General features: G+C 38.6%; 1 protein-coding gene across 2 annotated transcripts; it reads right to left on the bottom strand.

The window, feature by feature from the left end:
• Positions 1-5,873: 5,873 nt before the first annotated feature.
• Positions 5,874-15,693, bottom strand: LOC107571019 (gastrula zinc finger protein XlCGF49.1-like). 2 transcript variants are annotated; one of them, XM_016257304.1, is made up of 3 exons: positions 15,572-15,693; positions 15,332-15,467; positions 5,874-6,875 (listed from the first exon to the last, which is right to left on the bottom strand). In XM_016257304.1, the coding sequence occupies exons 2-3, from the start codon at positions 15,408-15,410 to the stop codon at positions 6,139-6,141; spliced, it is 816 nt and encodes a 271-aa protein (XP_016112790.1). In that variant the 5' UTR covers positions 15,411-15,467; positions 15,572-15,693; the 3' UTR covers positions 5,874-6,138. The 2 variants fall into 2 exon arrangements, with proteins under 2 accessions (XP_016112790.1, XP_016112791.1); XM_016257305.1 differs by having other exon boundaries at positions 15,332-15,693.
• Positions 15,694-19,547: the final 3,854 nt, after the last annotated feature.

The raw sequence follows: 19,547 nt of genomic DNA, 5'->3' as shown, positions 1-19,547 counted from the left end.
TAAGGAGTTTTTAATTTCTAGCCTTCATGGACAATTATATGCAGTATCACTTCTTAATAACTACTATTATTTTTGTATTTAATAATTTAGATTGATAGAGGAGAAACAATAATGTACAGTATGTGGAAAATAATGTGTTTTTTTTTACTTTAAACCTCATAAACACATTTCTTTACACCAAATACACAAAATAATGTTCTTTTTAGCAACATCATATGACCCCTTTAAGAGCAGTGTTTGTCTTCTTGTAATTAGGAGCACTTGTCCTATAAATTTAAAAAATGTAGGAGCACCTTCTGATCAATAATCAAAAATTCGGGTCAAGAATTAGCCTTCATAATACGAGCTGACATTTGACACGTGTACAGGTTTACGCGTTGAAAAATTTATTCGGGATGAAATAATTAATTTATAATTGTATTGGAGTCTTGCACACATGCTGTACAGTTAATCTGAGTCGTGCGTTAATTATGGGAGTGGCTTGATGGAGCGCAGGAGATGCAGATAACATGATCTTGACCCATAAGAAACTTTAATTAACGCCGTCACGTAACAAATCTGCTTCAAAGATCAAATTTAATTAATTGCTAATTACAACCCTGAAATATATATGTAAAGCCTGTACAAATACTAGAAATCGTGTAAAAAAAATAAAATAAAAACAGTGCACATTTCATTTATTTATTACTACATTTATGTAGTTTCCAGAAATTTGTCAAGTTTTTTCATTAGGTGTCTTTTTAACTTATATGATGTCATTACGTTGCTGTCTTGCCGCCAGCCAATCGCTGCATTGCTGATCGACATCTTCCCTTTTCGGGGAACACAAGAACATGCACTAATCTTAGACAATTTATTCCAGATATTTTAATCAAATCGGCAAATTTGTTTGAAGAACCAAATTAGCCAGAGATCAGTTATCAGGATTAGAAGATCTGGCATCTTTCAAATAATCTCGGATGCATTAAGCGAGGTACGAAGAACGGACCCCTGAGCTCCATCTCAAAAGTCAGAAATTTCAAGATAATATCGTTACATTCAGAAATTAATCTAGATTATTTTACTCTGAAGTATCCCTGAAAATGTCTGGACCAAAATCCGCTAAGAATAAGCTGTCTCAAGATGAGACGGTAACGAAAAAGAAAGGCAAAGATGGGCCGAATGAAGACTCACCGAACTCAAGATCAAGAGGAGAGGTTTGCCAAAAAGGTCAAATTGGCAGTAAGAGAGATAATGGAGGAGGTACTCTCTGGTAGAGCCCTGCACGGGCCTCAAATTTAGGCCCATTGTCCGACAGCTTATCAGAATTCTTAGTCCGAGTCAGTCTTTTTTTTTTTTTTCCTTCTCCCAAAACAGACAAACTCCGCAATTATTACAAATAACTGGAGGTCACCAGGTAATACTAATCCCGTGCAAATAGGGCTATAGAAAGTAACTGCAGATGCATATGAGCAGCTTCTCCTTCATGCTGTAAGCACTTTAATCTTAAAGGGGTCATCAGATGCAAAATACATTTATGTTCAAACAACATGTAAAAGTGAGTGTTGGTAATGTGTGTACACATCCACCACCCTATAATGATAAAAATCCACCCAGTGTTTTTTTTAATCCCAATAAATGATAACCCCTGTAGCAAATTAGCTCAATTAATTATAATTACAATTAATTATAATGTTACAATTATTCATATAAGCTGCCAGTAATTAATATTATCATCAACTAATCTGTTCGTCCAGCAAACATTCAGTGTAGTTTTATATCAACTCTAAGAAATGATATTTTCGTGGCCATAGAAAATAACCTTCTTATAGTATTAATGCATGTAGCTAGATCGGCTCGTGAACGGGACATAATTCACAAGTGCTGACGGAATCAGAAACTCATGTAATTTGTGCACAAGAGTTTTATTAACCAAACACTAACACCAACTAGTCTAACAAACAATCAAACATACACTCACACGTGCATACAAAGGGGAGCAAAGTGGATGAAAGAAATCACTAGAAGAACAGGGAATGAAGCTATGGAAAATGAGTCAGAACCACCGGAGTTAAAAACCATCAGTGCTGTTTTACAACAGGGTCTATAATTGATTCCAAACCTCTGTTTCGTTCAGTTAAACGTAGATGTTGATGGTTTGAAGGTTTGGTGGCGTTGTGATCACGTTCTTCCGGGTTGAAGAGTGATGAACTCCTAAGATGTTCCTCTGACTCAGTGGTGAATAATGGCGCTTTTCCACTGCGTGGTACATCTCAGTAAGGTACGGCACGGTTAGCGTTTCCACTGCAGTTCAGTACCGCTTTAGAGTGGGCGGGATTATTCACATGTCGTTGTAGTTGCGCCGCCTCTACTACCACGACTCCTAAAAAAACGTTTTCATTCCGCGTCGCCCCATCAAGCTCTCGCTGGATCCGCTCCTCTGCTATCAACGAGAGGAACGTCTGTACTTCCGCAACAGACAACAAAACTTTTTGGTTGTTAAAAAAAGGTGCGCTCGTTCAAAACAGTTGCGTTCGATCCTTCGCTGGCTGTGCTGATTTAAATCTAGCGGTTCTGTTGTGTTTGTGTCGCAAGTTCAGTGACGCAGGTAGTGACGATTCTCTCCGGCCAATCCGTGATCAGCAGAGTTTACACGTCACGTTTTGGTAAGGGTAGGGTTCACTTGGAACCCCAACCGAAGTGGTACTAAAAAAAGTACCAGGTACTGTACCCAGTGGAAAACCCCCCAAAAGTGAACCGTACCGAGCCGTACCATGCAGTGGAAAAACGCCATTAGAGAGTTTTCTCCCAGATGAAAAGTGAGAAAGAGCGAAGAGCTGAGAGAGAGAGAGGCCCAGCTGAAATCCAGGAATCGCTGGTGAATGTAAAGACAAGGCCGAAGCCTGGCACAACTTAAGGGGGTTCCAGAAGAGTTCTAGCTCACATCCTCATCTTCTCAGAATCTAACAGAACCGCAGACTGGGCGGCGGTTACTGATGTGAGGCCTTTTACGTTCTATGGAGGTCACACCTCTCGGGGGTCAAAGAGCCAATGGTGACTTGCACTTTTGGAAGGAAAGTTAACAACTCTTTGTCTTCGCAGCATGGTAATTTGCATATGTAACTGGATTGGCTGTTGATGCAAAACTACTAAAGATTCTTAGAACGCTAATATGTTGCCTATGTACCAACATATACACTCTCATTTAGATCATCAGAAAACAAATTCATAGATAGTAAATATGGTATAGGTACGAATATATGAACGAGTGGTTCTATCATAAGCATGCACAAAACAGTATACAATACAAAAGGCCATATACCAGAAGGTAGTAATCATACACAATGGCCTGCAGATATGCATGATAGGAAGGTCATAGAAAAATGTGTCTATGAATTAATGAAAGAAGTCATTTCCTATAGCAGTATGTGTCTGTTTTAGAGAGAATTGAGTAGGGGGGGAAGATTTTCTCTACATACTTTTAGGTACTTTTGAGGCGTCCTGGTTGCCATAGTAACCAGGGGCCTGGAGGTCGTTTCACAGACATATAGGCACCGAGTCTGGTGTTGGGCCAGGGGTCTGTGATTGTGTGTTAAATCTAATGAACAATTGTGTGTCTGATTGGTCCAAACTCTACACCCCTTTCTCAAATCAAGCGGATCTCAGATTCTTGGCTGTGTGACATCACACGTACCCAGGCCGCTCCCATGATTGTTGATTAACACTGACGTTTCAGCATTGACCTGCCCTGAATGAACTGTAAACAGTCCACCATTATTTCGACGCCTGAGCAGATGTAGACAAGAATGGCTCCTAAGCGATCGAGGTGTTCTGTTGTTGGATGTAATAATGAACATAGCAGTCATCATGTACTCCCGATATCTGAGCCACTGAAGACGCTGAGGATTACGTTTGTTTTTGAAGGGAATGCACCTCCCGATCTACCTAAATGCGTCTATGTTCGCGCAAATCATTCATGATCCATCCAGCCTCACCTACAGAAGAAATTAGTATGTTTTTTTATGAATCTTTGCAAATCGCCTTTCCTAATAACGTGCTAGCTAGCAAGTTTCAAGATGAATGCGGCTAAAGTTAAGATTCTCTCATGAGAACGGCTTGTCACTCCACGGAAGAGAGGGGCGGGGTGAGCAGAGCTTATTATCATTTAAAGTGACATGCAACGAAACGGGTCGCTGTGAACAGAGCTGTTTTTGACTGGTTAAAATTTCTCAATGGTACTGTAAAACACCATTTTTACCCTAAGTATGTTATAGACTTTTCATTAAGACCCTAAAGAATCGTATCAACTTGTGGAAAATGGGCATCCGATGACCCCTTTAAAATGTATCTTCAAAGCCACGAGCAATAGTTTAATTTCATGCTATACTGGTGTGAGAAAAAAACGTTTCCTCACTCTGTGCTATGCCGCTCCATTTGCTTCTCTGTGTGAAACTGCTTTAAAAGCCGAGTCATTTCTGTTATTAGAAGTGTATGAGTGATGATTCATCACACTTCGAGATCGCACATATTGCTTGTGCTTTTCTCCTTGCATGTTCGGTTTCACAGCCTTCTTATGGAACGGTATAGCACACTTTCAAATCTTTTTTGAAAATGTTCTGCTACTGGTGTTAACAAATCCAAGAATTTAATATTTTCAGACCATTTCCTGTTAAGATTACTTCTTGTCCACCTAAATGCAATCTCTATATCTCTAGCGACTCAGTTTCCATGACAACCTCCAGCCAATCAAAAACAGGTTTTCCTTTTTAAGCATCTCCTATGTTTCTGCTTCAAAAATGTAAAAACCTGCAAAAGGTTTTTTAGGCTTTTCCCCACCATTTATAATATTAAAGACTGTTTTATGGTCTTATAGGGGGCATATGATGCGATTTCAAGTTTTCCTTTCTCTTTGGAGTGTTACAAGCTCTTGGTGCATAAAGAAGATCTGTAAAGTTGCAAAGACTAAAGTCTCAAATCCAAAGAGATATTCTTTATAAAAGTTAAGAGTTAACCACGTCCACCTAAAACGGCTCGTTCTAACACGCCCCCACATGTCTATGTCACTGTGTGGAAATATTAGCATAATGCGCCCAAATGTGCACGCAAAGAAAGAAGGCGTGGTTTCAGTAACAACAGTTAGTGTTGAAGCAGCATGTCAGGGAGACGCTGTGTGTTTCTAGGCGAAAGCAAAAGCGCTTTATTTGGCCTTCCGGAAGTAGATGCAATTAGGAATCATTGGTTAAGATTTATTTACAACAGAACAGCACAACCCAGATGTTCGAATTTGTGCAACGCATTTTATGGACGACAGTTTTGTGAACCTAGAAGAGTACAAGGCTGGCTGTGCACAAAGGCTATATCTAAAAATAAAAATTAAAAAAAGGGTCAATTCCGACTTTGCTATGACAATCTGGTGCTTCTGAATCAGCGACTGTAAGTATGTTTTGTTATTAGTTTAAGTATTTGCTATTGACTGTTCAAATGCTCACAGGAGAGTGAACGGTCTGTCAGAAATCATAGCACGTCAGCTGTGTTTACCGCGGCTTGTGTACTGCATCATCACTGTGAACTGATGGTAAAACTAATGACATTATTAACGGTCTTGATATTTACTTTGAAAGCCGACACTCGCGATTATGGTAAGGGGCGCTACATTTCCGACGAGTGCTTGCGGTGTTCGGCCAATCACAATGCACTGGGTCAGCTGGCCAATCAGAGCAGACTGCGCTTGTCGGAAGGAGGGGCTTTGTAGAAAACGAAGCGTTTGAGAGAGGCGGGGCATAGAGGACCTACAATAATGTACAGTATTTGAAAAATTATGTGTTTTTTGAACATTAAAGCATGTCAACATTGTTACACCAAATAATGATCTTTAAAATAGCATCATATGACCCCTTTAAAGTTGTTGAAAATGAATGACTTTTCATGGACCCAGGGGTCCAAACTTTCTCCAGAATGAGTGCACAAATTAATTTTGCCATTACCACCCTCAAAATGTCTTGCCAGGATGAGTTTACAAATAACTCTTCAGATATATAAAACTCGCACTGAAAATGCATGAAAAGACCTCTCTCTAGTGTGAACGGTCATAAAGGGTATTAAGTTTTTTTTTAATGTCCGAAACTCTTTTCGACACTGTTGGCAGGTGAAAAGCTCCTCTCAAGTGTGAGCTCTCATGTGAGCCTTGAGGTTTACTTTTTTTATAAAAGTCCTTCCACAGTCATAACACATAAAAGGCTTCTGTCCAATGTGAGTCATTATGTGCCTCTTAAGATGATTCCTGTCTGTGAATCTTGTTCCACACTGATGGCATATAAAACAGCTCTCTCTTAAATGGATCTTCATGTGCTTATTAAGGGTTTCTTTATGCGAGAAACATTTTCCACACTGATCACATGCGTAAGGCTTCTCTCCAGTGTGAACCCTCATGTGAGCCTTGAGTTTTCCTTTGTGAGTCACAGTTTTTCCACACAGTTTGCAGGCGTAAGGCTTCTCTCCAGTGTGAATTCTCATATGATTATAAAAGGTTGCTTTATGTGGGAAACTCTTTCCACACTGACCACATACAAATGGCTTCTCTCCGGTGTGAATTCTCATGTGAATCCTAAGACTATCAGTTCGTGGGAAGCTCTTTCCACACTGTTGGCAGGTGAAAGGCTTCTCTCCAGTGTGTATTCTCATGTGGACCTTAAGGTTTCCATTTTTACTAAAACTCTTTCCACACTGTTGGCAGATGAAATGTCTTCTAGTTCCAGTCTTCTGAGCTATTTTTTGAGAAGTCTTTTCAGTCTGTGAACAACTAAAAGATGTTTCTCCAGTTATGAAATCATGATGTTTCATATCTTTCTCTTCCATTTCATTCAGATCTCGACTCTCCTCTTTCACTGACACCATGTCTAAGGTGAAAAGACAAATACATGTTAACCAACATAAAGCAACATACATCACAACATTCAGACATTTGCTGACGTAGAACACGCATTCATCGTGGTGCTCTCAATAATGGCAGAAGACAGTAACTCTGGGCAGAAGAACTGTTGAATAAATTCATTATCTTTGTTTTCTGTGTGCACGAGAATTATTCTCGTAGCTTCATAACATTGAAGCCTGAAGATTACATTGTTCTAATGCTTGTGCACAAATGCAAGTTTAGGTCCTATCTATCTGACCACTACCACTTGTCTCTTCATTTCTATACAAAGTATGGAGTGCCAAATGGGCTCTGTATTAGGTCATCCGCTTTTCTCCTTAAGGGAGATTTTCATTCATTTTCACTGTTATGCTGATAATACTTAGTTTTATATTTCCTCTCAAACTGAAAACACTGCACAACTAGTTAGTGTGCAATACCATTTTTTGGGTTAATTGTAATCAACAATAAAAATCTCTGAAGATCTTGTGGACTCAGATCTATGTCATTACTTGTGCTGCACAAGAACCCATTACTGCTTGAACCCATGCAATGGCTTTGAATGAAACAAGCCTTATATCACTTGGAATCTGTTATTGAGCAGAATTACTATTTACATTTTGTCCTTACAAGTTTGTGTTATGCGCTGAAGGATCTGAGGATCCTCAAATGCAAACTGTGTTTTGCTTCAAGAGAGCAACCATATATTTACGTTGTGTTTTACTTTCTTGGTTTTATATTAATTAATGAATTCTTCATTCATTTATAATCATTTAACATTTAAACATTTATCAAAAACAAAGCATTTGTTGGCTGCGTACAAGCTGGTTTTGAAAGAAAAAGTAACTTCCTTGTTCAAAACGGCACTTCAGTATTTTTCAATTTAAAAGTCTTTACTGCTGACTGTCGCCATCTAATGGTGAAACAATATAACTAAAATCACCATCACCACACACACACACACACACTTTCATAATACTAAATTCTACTTTTACATAAATTATTTATTGAATAACAATATTTAATAAACAACAACAGTCATCATAAAAGTTGCTAGGCAATTCAGTCAAAAATACAAAGGGAGCGTCTGATATACAGCACTGAAGTTAAATAAACATGAAGAGATTTTGCCAAAACTTTTGCTCTGGAACAAATAGATTAATGAGAGCGAAGAATGCCTGTTAGATTTACCCAAAATGAAATACATCATGTTTAACCACTACATCAGAGCCAGCGGTAAATTCCAGAAGATCTGGCCGAGGTGAGGCTGCTCTGGCGGGTTCATGAGCGCTGAACGACCGCTGACGTCCTGGAGCTCACAACTCCGAAAACGTCGAAGCAAATTTTCAAACAGACGTTATCTTTCCAAACAAACCGCATATTTGAAGTCCAAATAAGTACATTCTCGCCTAAGAAGCTCTCAGAACTACATTTCGTGACAAAACAGTATTATTTTTTAAATTATAGTGCAGCGGTCGGGAACCTATGGCTCGCCAGATTTCTCACCTCTCTCTCAACAAATGATCTATTACAAAAAATAGACATCACTAGAGATCAGCAATTCCTTTGTTGTAGAGCCTACGTAAGCTGATAAAAGACTTAAAATAATTTAAAAAGATTTGTGTAAGTGCGCGTTCAGTGATGTTCGCGAGAGTCACAACAACAAATCACTGACGTTTCTATTGTAACGTAGAGCTAATAAACTCAGATTCGTAGCTTGTTTGTGGTAATAGTGAAAAGAAAGATTTTTTGAACAGCAGAAAAGTGTAAAAGTATGTAAAAAAAAAAAAGTGACAGGACTGAACCGTATACTTTGTTTTATTTATTTTATACTTTTGATACATTTCTCCGGTTACTTTCGCTTTTTCCACGCAGCTTTCAGCGGGTGGGACTGTTAGCGTTATTAATAAAGGAACGTGAATAAATGAGACAGTAAAGACAGGGACATTCTTGATATTAAAAAGATTTAAACAGTATTAAAAACTCAAAGCCGCGAAACAACTCAATCCGCTTCTGACTGGATGTTTTCTTGCCGCGAGGTCCGAGTGGAACCAAGCAGAAACCTTACGGTCTCTCTCTTGAAACCAACACGGAAGTGACTTAAACTGCAATTCATCGACTGGCCGCTAGAGGCTCTACAAGGGATTCAGTCCCATAGACTCACCATGTTAAAATGACCAACTTTACAGCAGAAAAAAATGTTTACAGCCTGATACAAAAAGTGGTTTTGGTCTGTATAGCTAATTTTGCCCTTCATGACAACTGTGAGGGGGGTGAATTTTTTTTATAACATCCATTTCAATTATATTAAGCCTTAAAGTTCTGCATAATTAAGGGCGTGGCCACTTGAGTGACAGGTGGATTGCCGCTGCTGTCACCACCGTCGAGCTAGGTGGGCGTGGTTTCAGCAACTAGCTCCACCCACATACCGCCTCTTTGCCCATTTCTGATTATCCGAGAGTGACGCGCTACCAAGATGGCGACGGCCAGCTCCTCCCACTTTAGGCTTTAAAAAGGCTCTTTAGAAACCTACGGGTGACGTCACGGACACTACGTCCATGTTTTTTTTACAGTCTATGAGTGGAACGCAGACAAGCATAGTAGACTTTGTCTTCGGTGGTGCGCCTAAAATGGTCAAAACACACAGAGTGTCAAAATGTCTGCACTGGTGAATATTCACATAAATACTGCCATAAGCACCGTGCATTATTTTTCACTCACTCAGTCTCTTACACACACACACACAGAGAGTGAGAGAGAGAGAGAGCGAGAGAACTCTGAAGAGAATTCATCCTCCTCAGGTTGTAAATCATCCTCACAGTAAAAGCCCTGCACAATTTTTGATGGTTTGTTGCATATTTTAGTTTCCATGGTCCTAATAAAGTTACTAAAACGTTACTGGAAAAAACAAAGTAAATAAAATAATGCATTAACCAAAAATAAAAAATTGGCTCTTTGGTCAAAAAAGGTTCCCAATCCCTGTTATAGTGGATTTGGGCTTCCGCCATGACACTCGCTGTGAACGGTGAAACGGCTGTTGGAGTTCTGTTGGACTCCAATATCAACACTCATCAGCCAATCAGATTCGAGGACCAGAAAGAACTGTTATATACATAACTATATCGCATATAATTATATACAACTCAGGGCTCTACATTAACGCTTGTCCGGGACAAGTGGATTTTGTGAAGGGGCAAGTGAAAGAGAATTTTACTTGCCCAACCAAACAAGTAACCGGATTAAAACATCAATAACAAACAATAACTAGGGCAGCACCGAAACTTTGAAAGTAATAAAATCAGAATCATTCTCACCAGTGTAAACGGTGACTGATAATGGATAATGTAATGACAGTATCAAGGTTGCGTCAGTTGAGGCTCATGCAAAGCTTTTTTTGCCCCGGACAAGTAACTTTTTTACTTGGCCAAGTGAATGACTGGTTTACTTGTCCGAAGAACAAGCACATGTCTAGGCTTAATGTCGAGCCCTGCAACTATAGCGCATCTATTTTCCTATTTTTAAACATGAGGTGCCATGTAAATTTATGGCACTTTTCCACTGAGTGGTACGACTCGGCTCGGTTTGTGTTTCCACTGCAGTTCAGTACCGCTTTAGGGTGGGCGGGATTATAGATATGTTGTTATAGTTGCGCCGCCTCTACTGGCGCGACTCCTGAAAAACGTTTTTATTCCGCGTCGCCCCATCAAGCTCTCGCTGGATCCGCTCCTCTGCTATCAACGAGAGGAACGTCTGTACTTCCTCAACAGACAACGAAACAAAAAGGTGCGCTCGTTCAAAACAGTTGCGTTCGGTCCTTCGCTGGCTGTGCTGATTTAAATCTAGCGGTTCTGTTGTGTTTGTGTCGCAAGTTCAGTGATGCTGGTAGTGACGATTCTCTCCGGCCAATCCGTGATCAGCAGAGTTTACACGTCACGTTTTGGTAACGGTACGGTTCACTTGGAACCTCAACCGAGGTGGTACTAAAAAAAGTACCAGGTACTGTACCCAGTGGAAAACCCCCCAAAAGTGAACCGTACCGAGCCGTACCATGCAGTGGAAAAGCGCCATTATTTTCACAGACGTCCACATGAGAAATAAATTGCCATCTGAATCAGGCTTTAGGGTAGCTAAAGTACTACAGTTACTTTTTAAAATAACTCCTCTATAATACAATTGTGTGTGGTGTCATTTGCATTATTCTAAATAAAATGTATTTGTCATTATGTGCACCTGATATATGATGTCGATTTTTTGGCTGATATGTTAAGCTGATTTTCTTTCTTTTTTTCCCCCTTCATCTCATAAAATAGAGTTTGAGTAAATATTTATTGCAGGTATAATATAGTAATAGTAGTAGTAGCCTAATTCATAGTAATAATACATGGCTCAAAACTTAAGCACCTTCTCAAAACAGTTCTGAAGTATGCTTTTTGTTTATGTTTGCTGACAGACACCAGTGTTTCTCACAGACTTGCAAATGCAAGTTCATTCTCTGCCAGCAGGAGGCGCTGTTGGAGCGGGAGATATAGCGGTTTCCCCGGTAACGGCTGTAATCTAATAAGTGCTGCGCTCACAAACGCTACTTTTTTCAGGAATTACAGGAAAGACTAAATGGAAATGACATCGAAGCTTTTCTGAAGACAGTCGGTTCTTTTCAAAGATACATTCATTTAAAAAAAAAAACCCGCGCTGCATTTTAATTTTGAAACGTGCAGGGGTCACCCTGCTAACACACGGCGTAACAGTTACATAATGTATTGGTACTTTTTGGTAATTTCATGACTTACCAATTGACAACGTAACTACGATGTGGCATGTCCGTAATTTCATTACCAACTCACAACGTTGTCAGTACGTCCTCTTAACGTTGTAAGATTACCAAGAATGCTCCAGATATGTAATATATTGGTAATTTCATGACTTACTGGCAACGTAACATGGACGTAATTTCATTAGCATAATTTAAAAGTTATTTATATGCTCTTATTACCAAAAAATTGCTATTTGAAATATGTAATTAGATGTAAGATTTAAATTTTAATGTGTTTATTTTCATCAAGTCAGAACATGGACGAGTGCTTTTAATAGTGACGAGACAAGTATAATGTTAACAGGAAATGAAAATTAGAGTCCGAGTCGTGAAACTTTTTATTTCGTAACGAGTTATGAAGATAACGTTGAAATAATAACACAGACCCGGCTACACCATCCCATCTCGACAGCACGTTTGCCCGAGGCACTTTTTTACTTCAACGGTGTCTGACAGAAGAATTAATTTTTCTGAGGCGAGTCTTACAAATTATAACAAATATATAGGTTCATAAAAATGTATAAAATAAAGTACTTGAACTCCGGAAAGACGCTAAAACCCCCCTTTTTATTGTTATGTATAGTACTGGTGGCCGTTGAGAGTTACCATGGGAACCGGGAACATAAGCTGCTGGAGAGGATGGCCCCTGACATTTTTCTCTCCGTTTCTCGTATATCAAAAAAGTTCAACAACTGCATCAGATTGGTTAAGTATCATTACCCACAGTCTACTTTAAGTACTTTTTGTTAATATTTATAACTCTCTGTTTATGGTATCTTTCCTTAATTATCTGAAATGTCTGCTAGCAAATGTTACGCTAGCAAAGCATATCGGTTTATTATGATGCTGAGCGCGCGGAACGTCCTGAATGCTTTCATTCATATTTCGCTGTATTTCCTATGGTTTTATTCATATTGTTAATATTTGTGCATTTTTAGAAATAAATGACCTGAATTCATTTTGTGTCTGTATTCATCATTCACAGCTGTCGAAACAGCCTTTAGATTAGTTTGGGCAATGAGGACATAATTTAGGTTAAAGGGATAGCACAGACAAATCCAAATTAAACCCTGCGGCTCGTGACGACACATTGATGTCCTAACACACGAAACGATCGGTTTGTGCCAGAAACCGAACAGTATTTATATCATATTTTACCTCTAATACACCACTATGTCCAACTGTCTTTGAGCGCACGCACGGCATCCGGTGCGTGAGGAGTGTACGCGCTCTGGCGTAGTTTATGTTAATGGCTGTGTTGATATTCAGCCGAAGAGCAATCAAGCATAACTTCAGCCGAGCAGGCTCAGAAGCTGGGAATACGTGGAAAGTCACCACTCCCGGATGAGCTCACGCGAGAGAACGTAATCTTTTAGTTTTAAGTCGGTTTGAACAATCCGGATAAGATTAAGTAAGTACCATTTTGATTAGCCGTCGTACCTACAATGACTGCACTGTGTAAACAATGAGTGACGTATACGCGCGAGAGATCACTTCCGGCGCTTGCGTAAACTCGTAAACTACGCCAGAGCGCGTACACACCTCACGCACCGGAAGCCGTGCGCACGCTCAAAGACAGTTGCACATAGTGGTGTATTAGAGGTAAAATATGATATAAAAACTGTCTGGTTTCTGGCACAAACCGATCGTTTCGTGTCTTAGGACATCAATGTGTCGTCACGAGCCGCAGGGTTTAATTTGGATTTGTCTGTGCATGTTTTTTTTACTCTCATAGATTGTGTTACCATTGCCATGCATTATACGACTGACAGACTGCAACGGTTAAAGTTAAAAATCATCAAATGTGTTCTACTGAAGAAACAAAGTTACCTATATATTGGATGCCCTGCGGGTAAGCAGATAAACATCACATTTTCATTCTTGGGTAAACTATCCCTTTAAACTACTGCATGTCCGCCCATAGAAATTAAATAATTATAAAAATTACCAACTGATTACCAGCACACAACTATTGATCCAAGCCGTTGCCACGACATCGCAGTTACTACCTGCGAAGTTACGTTCACTTTTCCAGTTGCCACTATGTAACTTTGGTCACCAGATTACGTTGCAGTTACGTATTATTGTTAGCTGGGCTTTATTCAACAAAGTATAAGCCTTTTGGAAAATCTATTTGTGGCGGTCGGTTTTGATATTGTGTCGAGCCGCCGCAAATAACTCAATGTATTGGAAACACTGGACACTGCTATAAGCCAAATGGCCAAGTGATCGCGGAGGGTAATTTGCAGAACAATCGGCTGATGCAGATTAATTAAAAAATGCCAAAAATCGGCCCGATTAATCGGTCGACCTCGACCTGGAAGAGTAATTCGCCGCGGGTTCCTTCAAGATTTTCCTAAGAGGTTTTATAATGGGTTTTTCAATTTATGAGTAAAATAAAGCCTGTGGTAAACATAACTTGACAATACTTTTACGTTTTGTTGTACTACGTAAATTACACATCCATACCCAAAATACGAATTCTGAAGCAGTTATGTTCATTTTTTAAAACATATGTTTTTAATAAGTAGCTAGATAGGAACGTTTGGGCTGTGAGTGTGTGCCGTTTACATTGTACAACAAAACGTAAAAGTATTATTTTTAAGTATTACCCCGAATATAAGACGATGTTTTTTTCTTGGAAATACATCTGCAAAAACACGGTCGTCTTATATTCAGGGTCTAGACTTTTACATGTCAATAATACACCCACAGCTATAGGTGGTGCCAAATACGCATAAAACCAGTGTGCCATGAAATACGTAATGTAATGCGTGTTGTAAAGATCACGAGTAAAAACTAAAGAAGCAGAAAAGCTTACAGCTGCATGAGTCGTGACTGTCACTAAACTCTCTTTGTGATTTTAAAACGCAAGACAGTACCCAGATTTGAAGACTACAGTAAGATTTAACTTCTACTGTTAATAAGATTTTGGTAGGCTACTATTAGATGGATAATTTAGATGGGCTACCTGTTTTTTATTTTAATGGTATTTCAAAAAGTGTATATTTTTTAAATGTGAATGTTGGTACATTTGACCAGTTTTTACCATACTTTCAAAACAAAAATGAAAATAGGAAAAATATGCAATATGAGAATAATTGAAGACGATGTCTTGAAATGTGTTTTACTGAGAAAAAACAAGATTTTGTTTTTAAAAAGCCTTTTTCCAAAAGGTGCATCTGAAAAAAGGGGGGTCGTCTTATAATCAGGGTCATCTTATATTCGGGCCAATACGGTATTATTATTGTTTTTTTTTTTCATAAATTGAAAACCCTCATAATAAAACCCCACAGGAAAGTCTCGAAGGACCCCGCGGCGAATTAGAGCCCCACTGTATTGTTATAAACTTAATGGCCATGTTATCCGTCCTCTAAAGCCCTTTAAATGAGGAACAAATCTAAGCAGCATGCAGTAACTATAGCAAGCTGTCTCAGCTGGAGAAATGTTTCATATTACTTTATATAAAATTGTCACTTTATATAAAATGTTTTAATACTGTTGCATAAGTGATAGAAATAACATCTTTGGATTTAATATCATACAAATAAAATGTTTAATTACTACACTCGCAAGATATTCTTAAAAAATATCATTCATTTCTGTAGATCTGGACATTTTAATAAACCAACCTGTTTGTTCCTCAGCATCTTCATGTTTGATTGTGTCTTCAATCTTCACGTCTTCACTCTCCTCTTTAATAACCTCCATCTTTATTACAGTGTGTCACGTGGATCTCAGTGAATCCAAGAGTTTGGATACTTTGTCCTGTTTAAGAAGAGAATAATTAACAGAATAAATGCAAGCTTCATCTCTGGGTGATTCTCAATCAGCTCCTTAGTTGCTCATGCGCTTTACTCTCACTAAATCACCTTCAGTAATGTCACTAGGTAAGGATAAGCACAGTTTTACATGCAATTCTCCAAATAAGTTGTATTGATTTAAACACTTAAAGATTAAAAGCACACAGCAGAACCACAGACGCAGCCTTATGACGTCATAACGCCACACCAAAATAAAAGTCTTGTCTACACTCCAAAATAATATACATTTTTCATTTCAAAACAAATATGATAATAAGGTATAGGATGAATTGAAGAGATGAAGCCAAATCTATCAGTACCGTTGAGCTTTATATCGACGTTTATATTAGGGCTGTCGAACTAATTAATCGCGATTAATCGCATCTAAAATAAAGTTTTTGTTTACATAATGTGTGTGTGTACTGTGTATATTTATTATGTATATATAAATACACACACATGCATATAAATATATTTAATATATCAATTTTAAATATATACATGATATAATTTATATGAATGTAAATATATACACGTGTAAATATTTTCAAAATATATGCTGTATGTGTGTTTTTATATATACATAATATATGTGTGTGTGTGTGTACTGTGTTTATTTATTATGTAAACAAATACTTTAATTTGGGATGCGAATAATCGCGATTAATCGTTTGACAGCACTACTTTATATCTAAATGTAAACAACTGTAAGTGCTTTCAATAGACCTTTATCACACTTCCTATATCCGGTAAGTGAAGCAATTAGGCTTGTTCGACTTCATGCGGCACCACAAAGATCGGCTGCCGCCTTACTAAAGCAACGCATTCTGGTTAGAACATTTGTCCGACTTTGATCGGCGCTGCAGCCGTTTTACTCCCCTGTTGTTTCTGATGCATCCAGTAGGGGGAGGAAGATATACGGCGAAGTAACCACTCAAATCAACGCACGAAACTTACACATTAATAAATGTTGACTAATTTTTTCCACCTTGTTTTGGTGAATTTAAATATAAACGCTACATCAACATAACAGATAGACAGTGTAATGATGCACTAATTATATTAAGTTAGATATGATAGATATTAGTTAGTTATAGATATATGATATTCACTGTTGGTATTCATACATAGCCTACAAAGGACAACTGAATTGAAAAATTAATAATACACATAGTTGGATCAGATGGACAATGTAATGATATGATTAACTGTAGCCTAGTTACCGTAGGTTTTCATATAGAGAGCTTGTGTGATATACATGTTGTTGGGAATTTATTTTAAAGTTACATTCAGATAATAACCAAATTGATCCCATCAGACATACAGTGTAATGATATGGACCAATGATGAGACATCTGTTGTAATCACTACTGGTTGTCATACAGCTACAGAACTTTATGAAGACAAACAATTCACCCCTTTCTAAAATTACAAGGCCATTTAGCCATCTGACAAGAAAGAGACGACTTTTGTGAACAACACTTTTTTATTAACACCATTTATTAATGACACCCATTGATGACCCTATCTTCTTTAAAGGGTTAGTTCACCAAAAAATGAAAATTAGCCTGTGTTTAACTCACCCTCAAAGCATCCTAGGTGTATGTGACTTTGGAATTATATTAAAAATTGTCTTGGCCCCTCCAAGCCTTTCAGTGGGGGTAAGCAGGTGTTGGTTGTCAACAGTTCAGAAGACGTGAAATAAAGTGCGTGCATCCGTAATAAAACGTCCCTCACACGGCTCCGGGGGTGAATAAAGGCCTCCTGTAGCGAATCCATGCATTTTTGTAAGATAAATATCCATATTTCAAACATAATAAACCATTTTTTCTCACTTCCGCTGACTGTGGTATGCAGAAGACGTTCAGGTGGATGACGCAAGACGCCGGCGTTTGCGCGATTAGTGGCGAACGCTGAAGACAGGTGAGAGTAAATTGCATCAGTTTGCTCTTGATCGTCGATGTACACTGGCACAGGCACTGTCTTGACAGAACACTTGGTCACATCTGCAGAGGTTACTGTGTTACTATCAATATGTCACACAATGAACTGCAATGGAAAATGTATTGTTACTTATGCATGGGTATGGATAAAGCAATTGCACTGTTACAGGGGCAACAGAGTCTGGCAATGGTAGCACATCCACTGTTGCCTCTGAACCACCAAGGTCTGTAAATCATGCAAAATTTGATTATTAGTTAATGACACATAATAAAAATCCAATATATAACAAAATAACATATATAGATGTCAATAAAATCAAGTACAGTGTGTATCAGAGTTTGATAAGAAATAATAGAGCTAAGGTCAATGAATGAGGTTGATATATAATATAATGATTATATAATAATGGGCCACAAGCAAATAAGGAAACATTACATTGTACCTCAGAATCCTTAGCAATAAAAGACTAAACAAGTGCTTGATCATCTGCGTTACTTACTGGTCACTTGGTGATCATCTGTGGCACCAGATTTAGTGGAGGTTTCTGAAATCTCTGAAGTAGCTTAAATGGAATTGAACACAAAGTATTGGTACATGGCGACATCTGTACACGTAATATTTTGAGCCAATTCTAAAGTAGTATGACTGTAATCCAAACATTACCAAGAACAGCCTTGCGGTTGATGTTCAGCACAACTTCTGTCCCAAAGACTCTTCTGAAGGCCTCTAGCCTTCTCAAATTCTTCTGACTGTTGTGGTGGTGTATGATACTTCTCATGAGGAAGACATGGGTTGATGGAAGGGTCATTTATAAGGTAGTTATTTTTATTTAATTTGCTAAAGAATTGCTCCACAACCTGGCTATTCACTTTACCAGCAAGTTGGGCCACGAGACCAATCTTGCGGAGGACATCCCGTTTGTCTTTTGAATTGTCCCATCCAAGCAGCTCCACCATCCTTTCAACAGAGCAATAGCATGTTCGACCACTGACTGTGTCCGACAATGTTTGTCGTTGTAGCGCCGTTCCTGCGCAGTCTGGGGTTCGTTTAGTGGAATGAGCAGCCAGGTTCTGAGGGGGTAACCACTGTCTCCTGAGAGGTACAACACTTAAAAGTATATTAAAACATTACGTGATTACACACAATGTCATGCACACTACTGTTTTACCAAGTAACCATCCATCCTGACCACATACTGTTTGTAGTCTATACTACTATTGGATAAAATGTAGGAATCATGAGTTGACCCAGGGCATCTCGCAACTGTCACGATCCGTTCCCTGCTCACCACCAGAGGTTGCCACACACGCCACTCAGACTTTCACCCTGGACTCCATTTCCCAAGATCCCCTATGATTACACCCTCACCTGTTTCCAATAACCCGGACACTATAAAGGTTGCACTCACTCACATACAGGTGCTCAGTATTGATTAGCCTAGCTGCCATACCAAGCGCTTCCTAGTATCCTGTTTCCTAGGCTGCGTCCAAAATCGCATACTGCTTAGTAGGTACTACATTTAAATTTGAACGTACTACTCGACCGTTAAAACAGTACGTTCTATATAGTATGAATGCGAGTAGTATGAATGGAATTCGGACATACTACATCCGCCATGTTGATGTTGTCACGTGACATGCGTCTTCACAACAGCGCCAAAATTTAAAGAGCCCTCACTACTGCGCGAACATCAGCAATGTTTTACGCAATTCTTACCGTTTTCATCAGCGTTTTAACGTTGATTGAATCAACAGCTCAGAGGAGGCGTCGGTCAGCTGCTCGCAGATCACGCCTTCATCGACAGCTTGTAAATTATTGATCAAATAAGGTAAGTACAATCACCTATTTAGCTACTAAATTTTACCTCAGAATAAAAAGTCATGTCTGTGAACACCATGCCAGAGGCTCATTTGGACCAACGAAATAAAGTAATTTATTGTTATAAATAAATGCATAAAAATACACAGGACAAACAAAAGACATGAATTAATGAATAAACTTGAATGAATACATAATACACAATTAGATAAATAGAGAGAGAGAGAGAGAGGGAGAGAATGAATACATACAATATATATACATAGCCTAAATAAATATTATA

This window comes from Sinocyclocheilus grahami, unplaced genomic scaffold (genome assembly GCF_001515645.1).
Source record: "Sinocyclocheilus grahami isolate Dianchi unplaced genomic scaffold, SAMN03320097.WGS_v1.1 scaffold1536.1, whole genome shotgun sequence".
NCBI classification, from domain to species: domain Eukaryota; kingdom Metazoa; phylum Chordata; class Actinopteri; order Cypriniformes; family Cyprinidae; genus Sinocyclocheilus; species Sinocyclocheilus grahami.
The sequence above is the reverse complement of the archived record's forward strand: the minus strand, read 5'-3'. Positions and strand labels throughout refer to the sequence as shown.

Bases quoted from the DNA above. Each gene is read 5' to 3' on its own strand.
- LOC107571019 (XM_016257305.1), bottom strand. From the start codon at position 15,410: ATGGAGGTTATTAAAGAGGAGAGTGAAGACGTGAAGATTGAAGACACA. The intron at 6,876-15,331 runs GTTGGTTTATTA...TTTTCACCTTAG, and splicing joins AGATGCTGAGGAACAAACAG to ACATGGTGTCAGTGAAAGAG.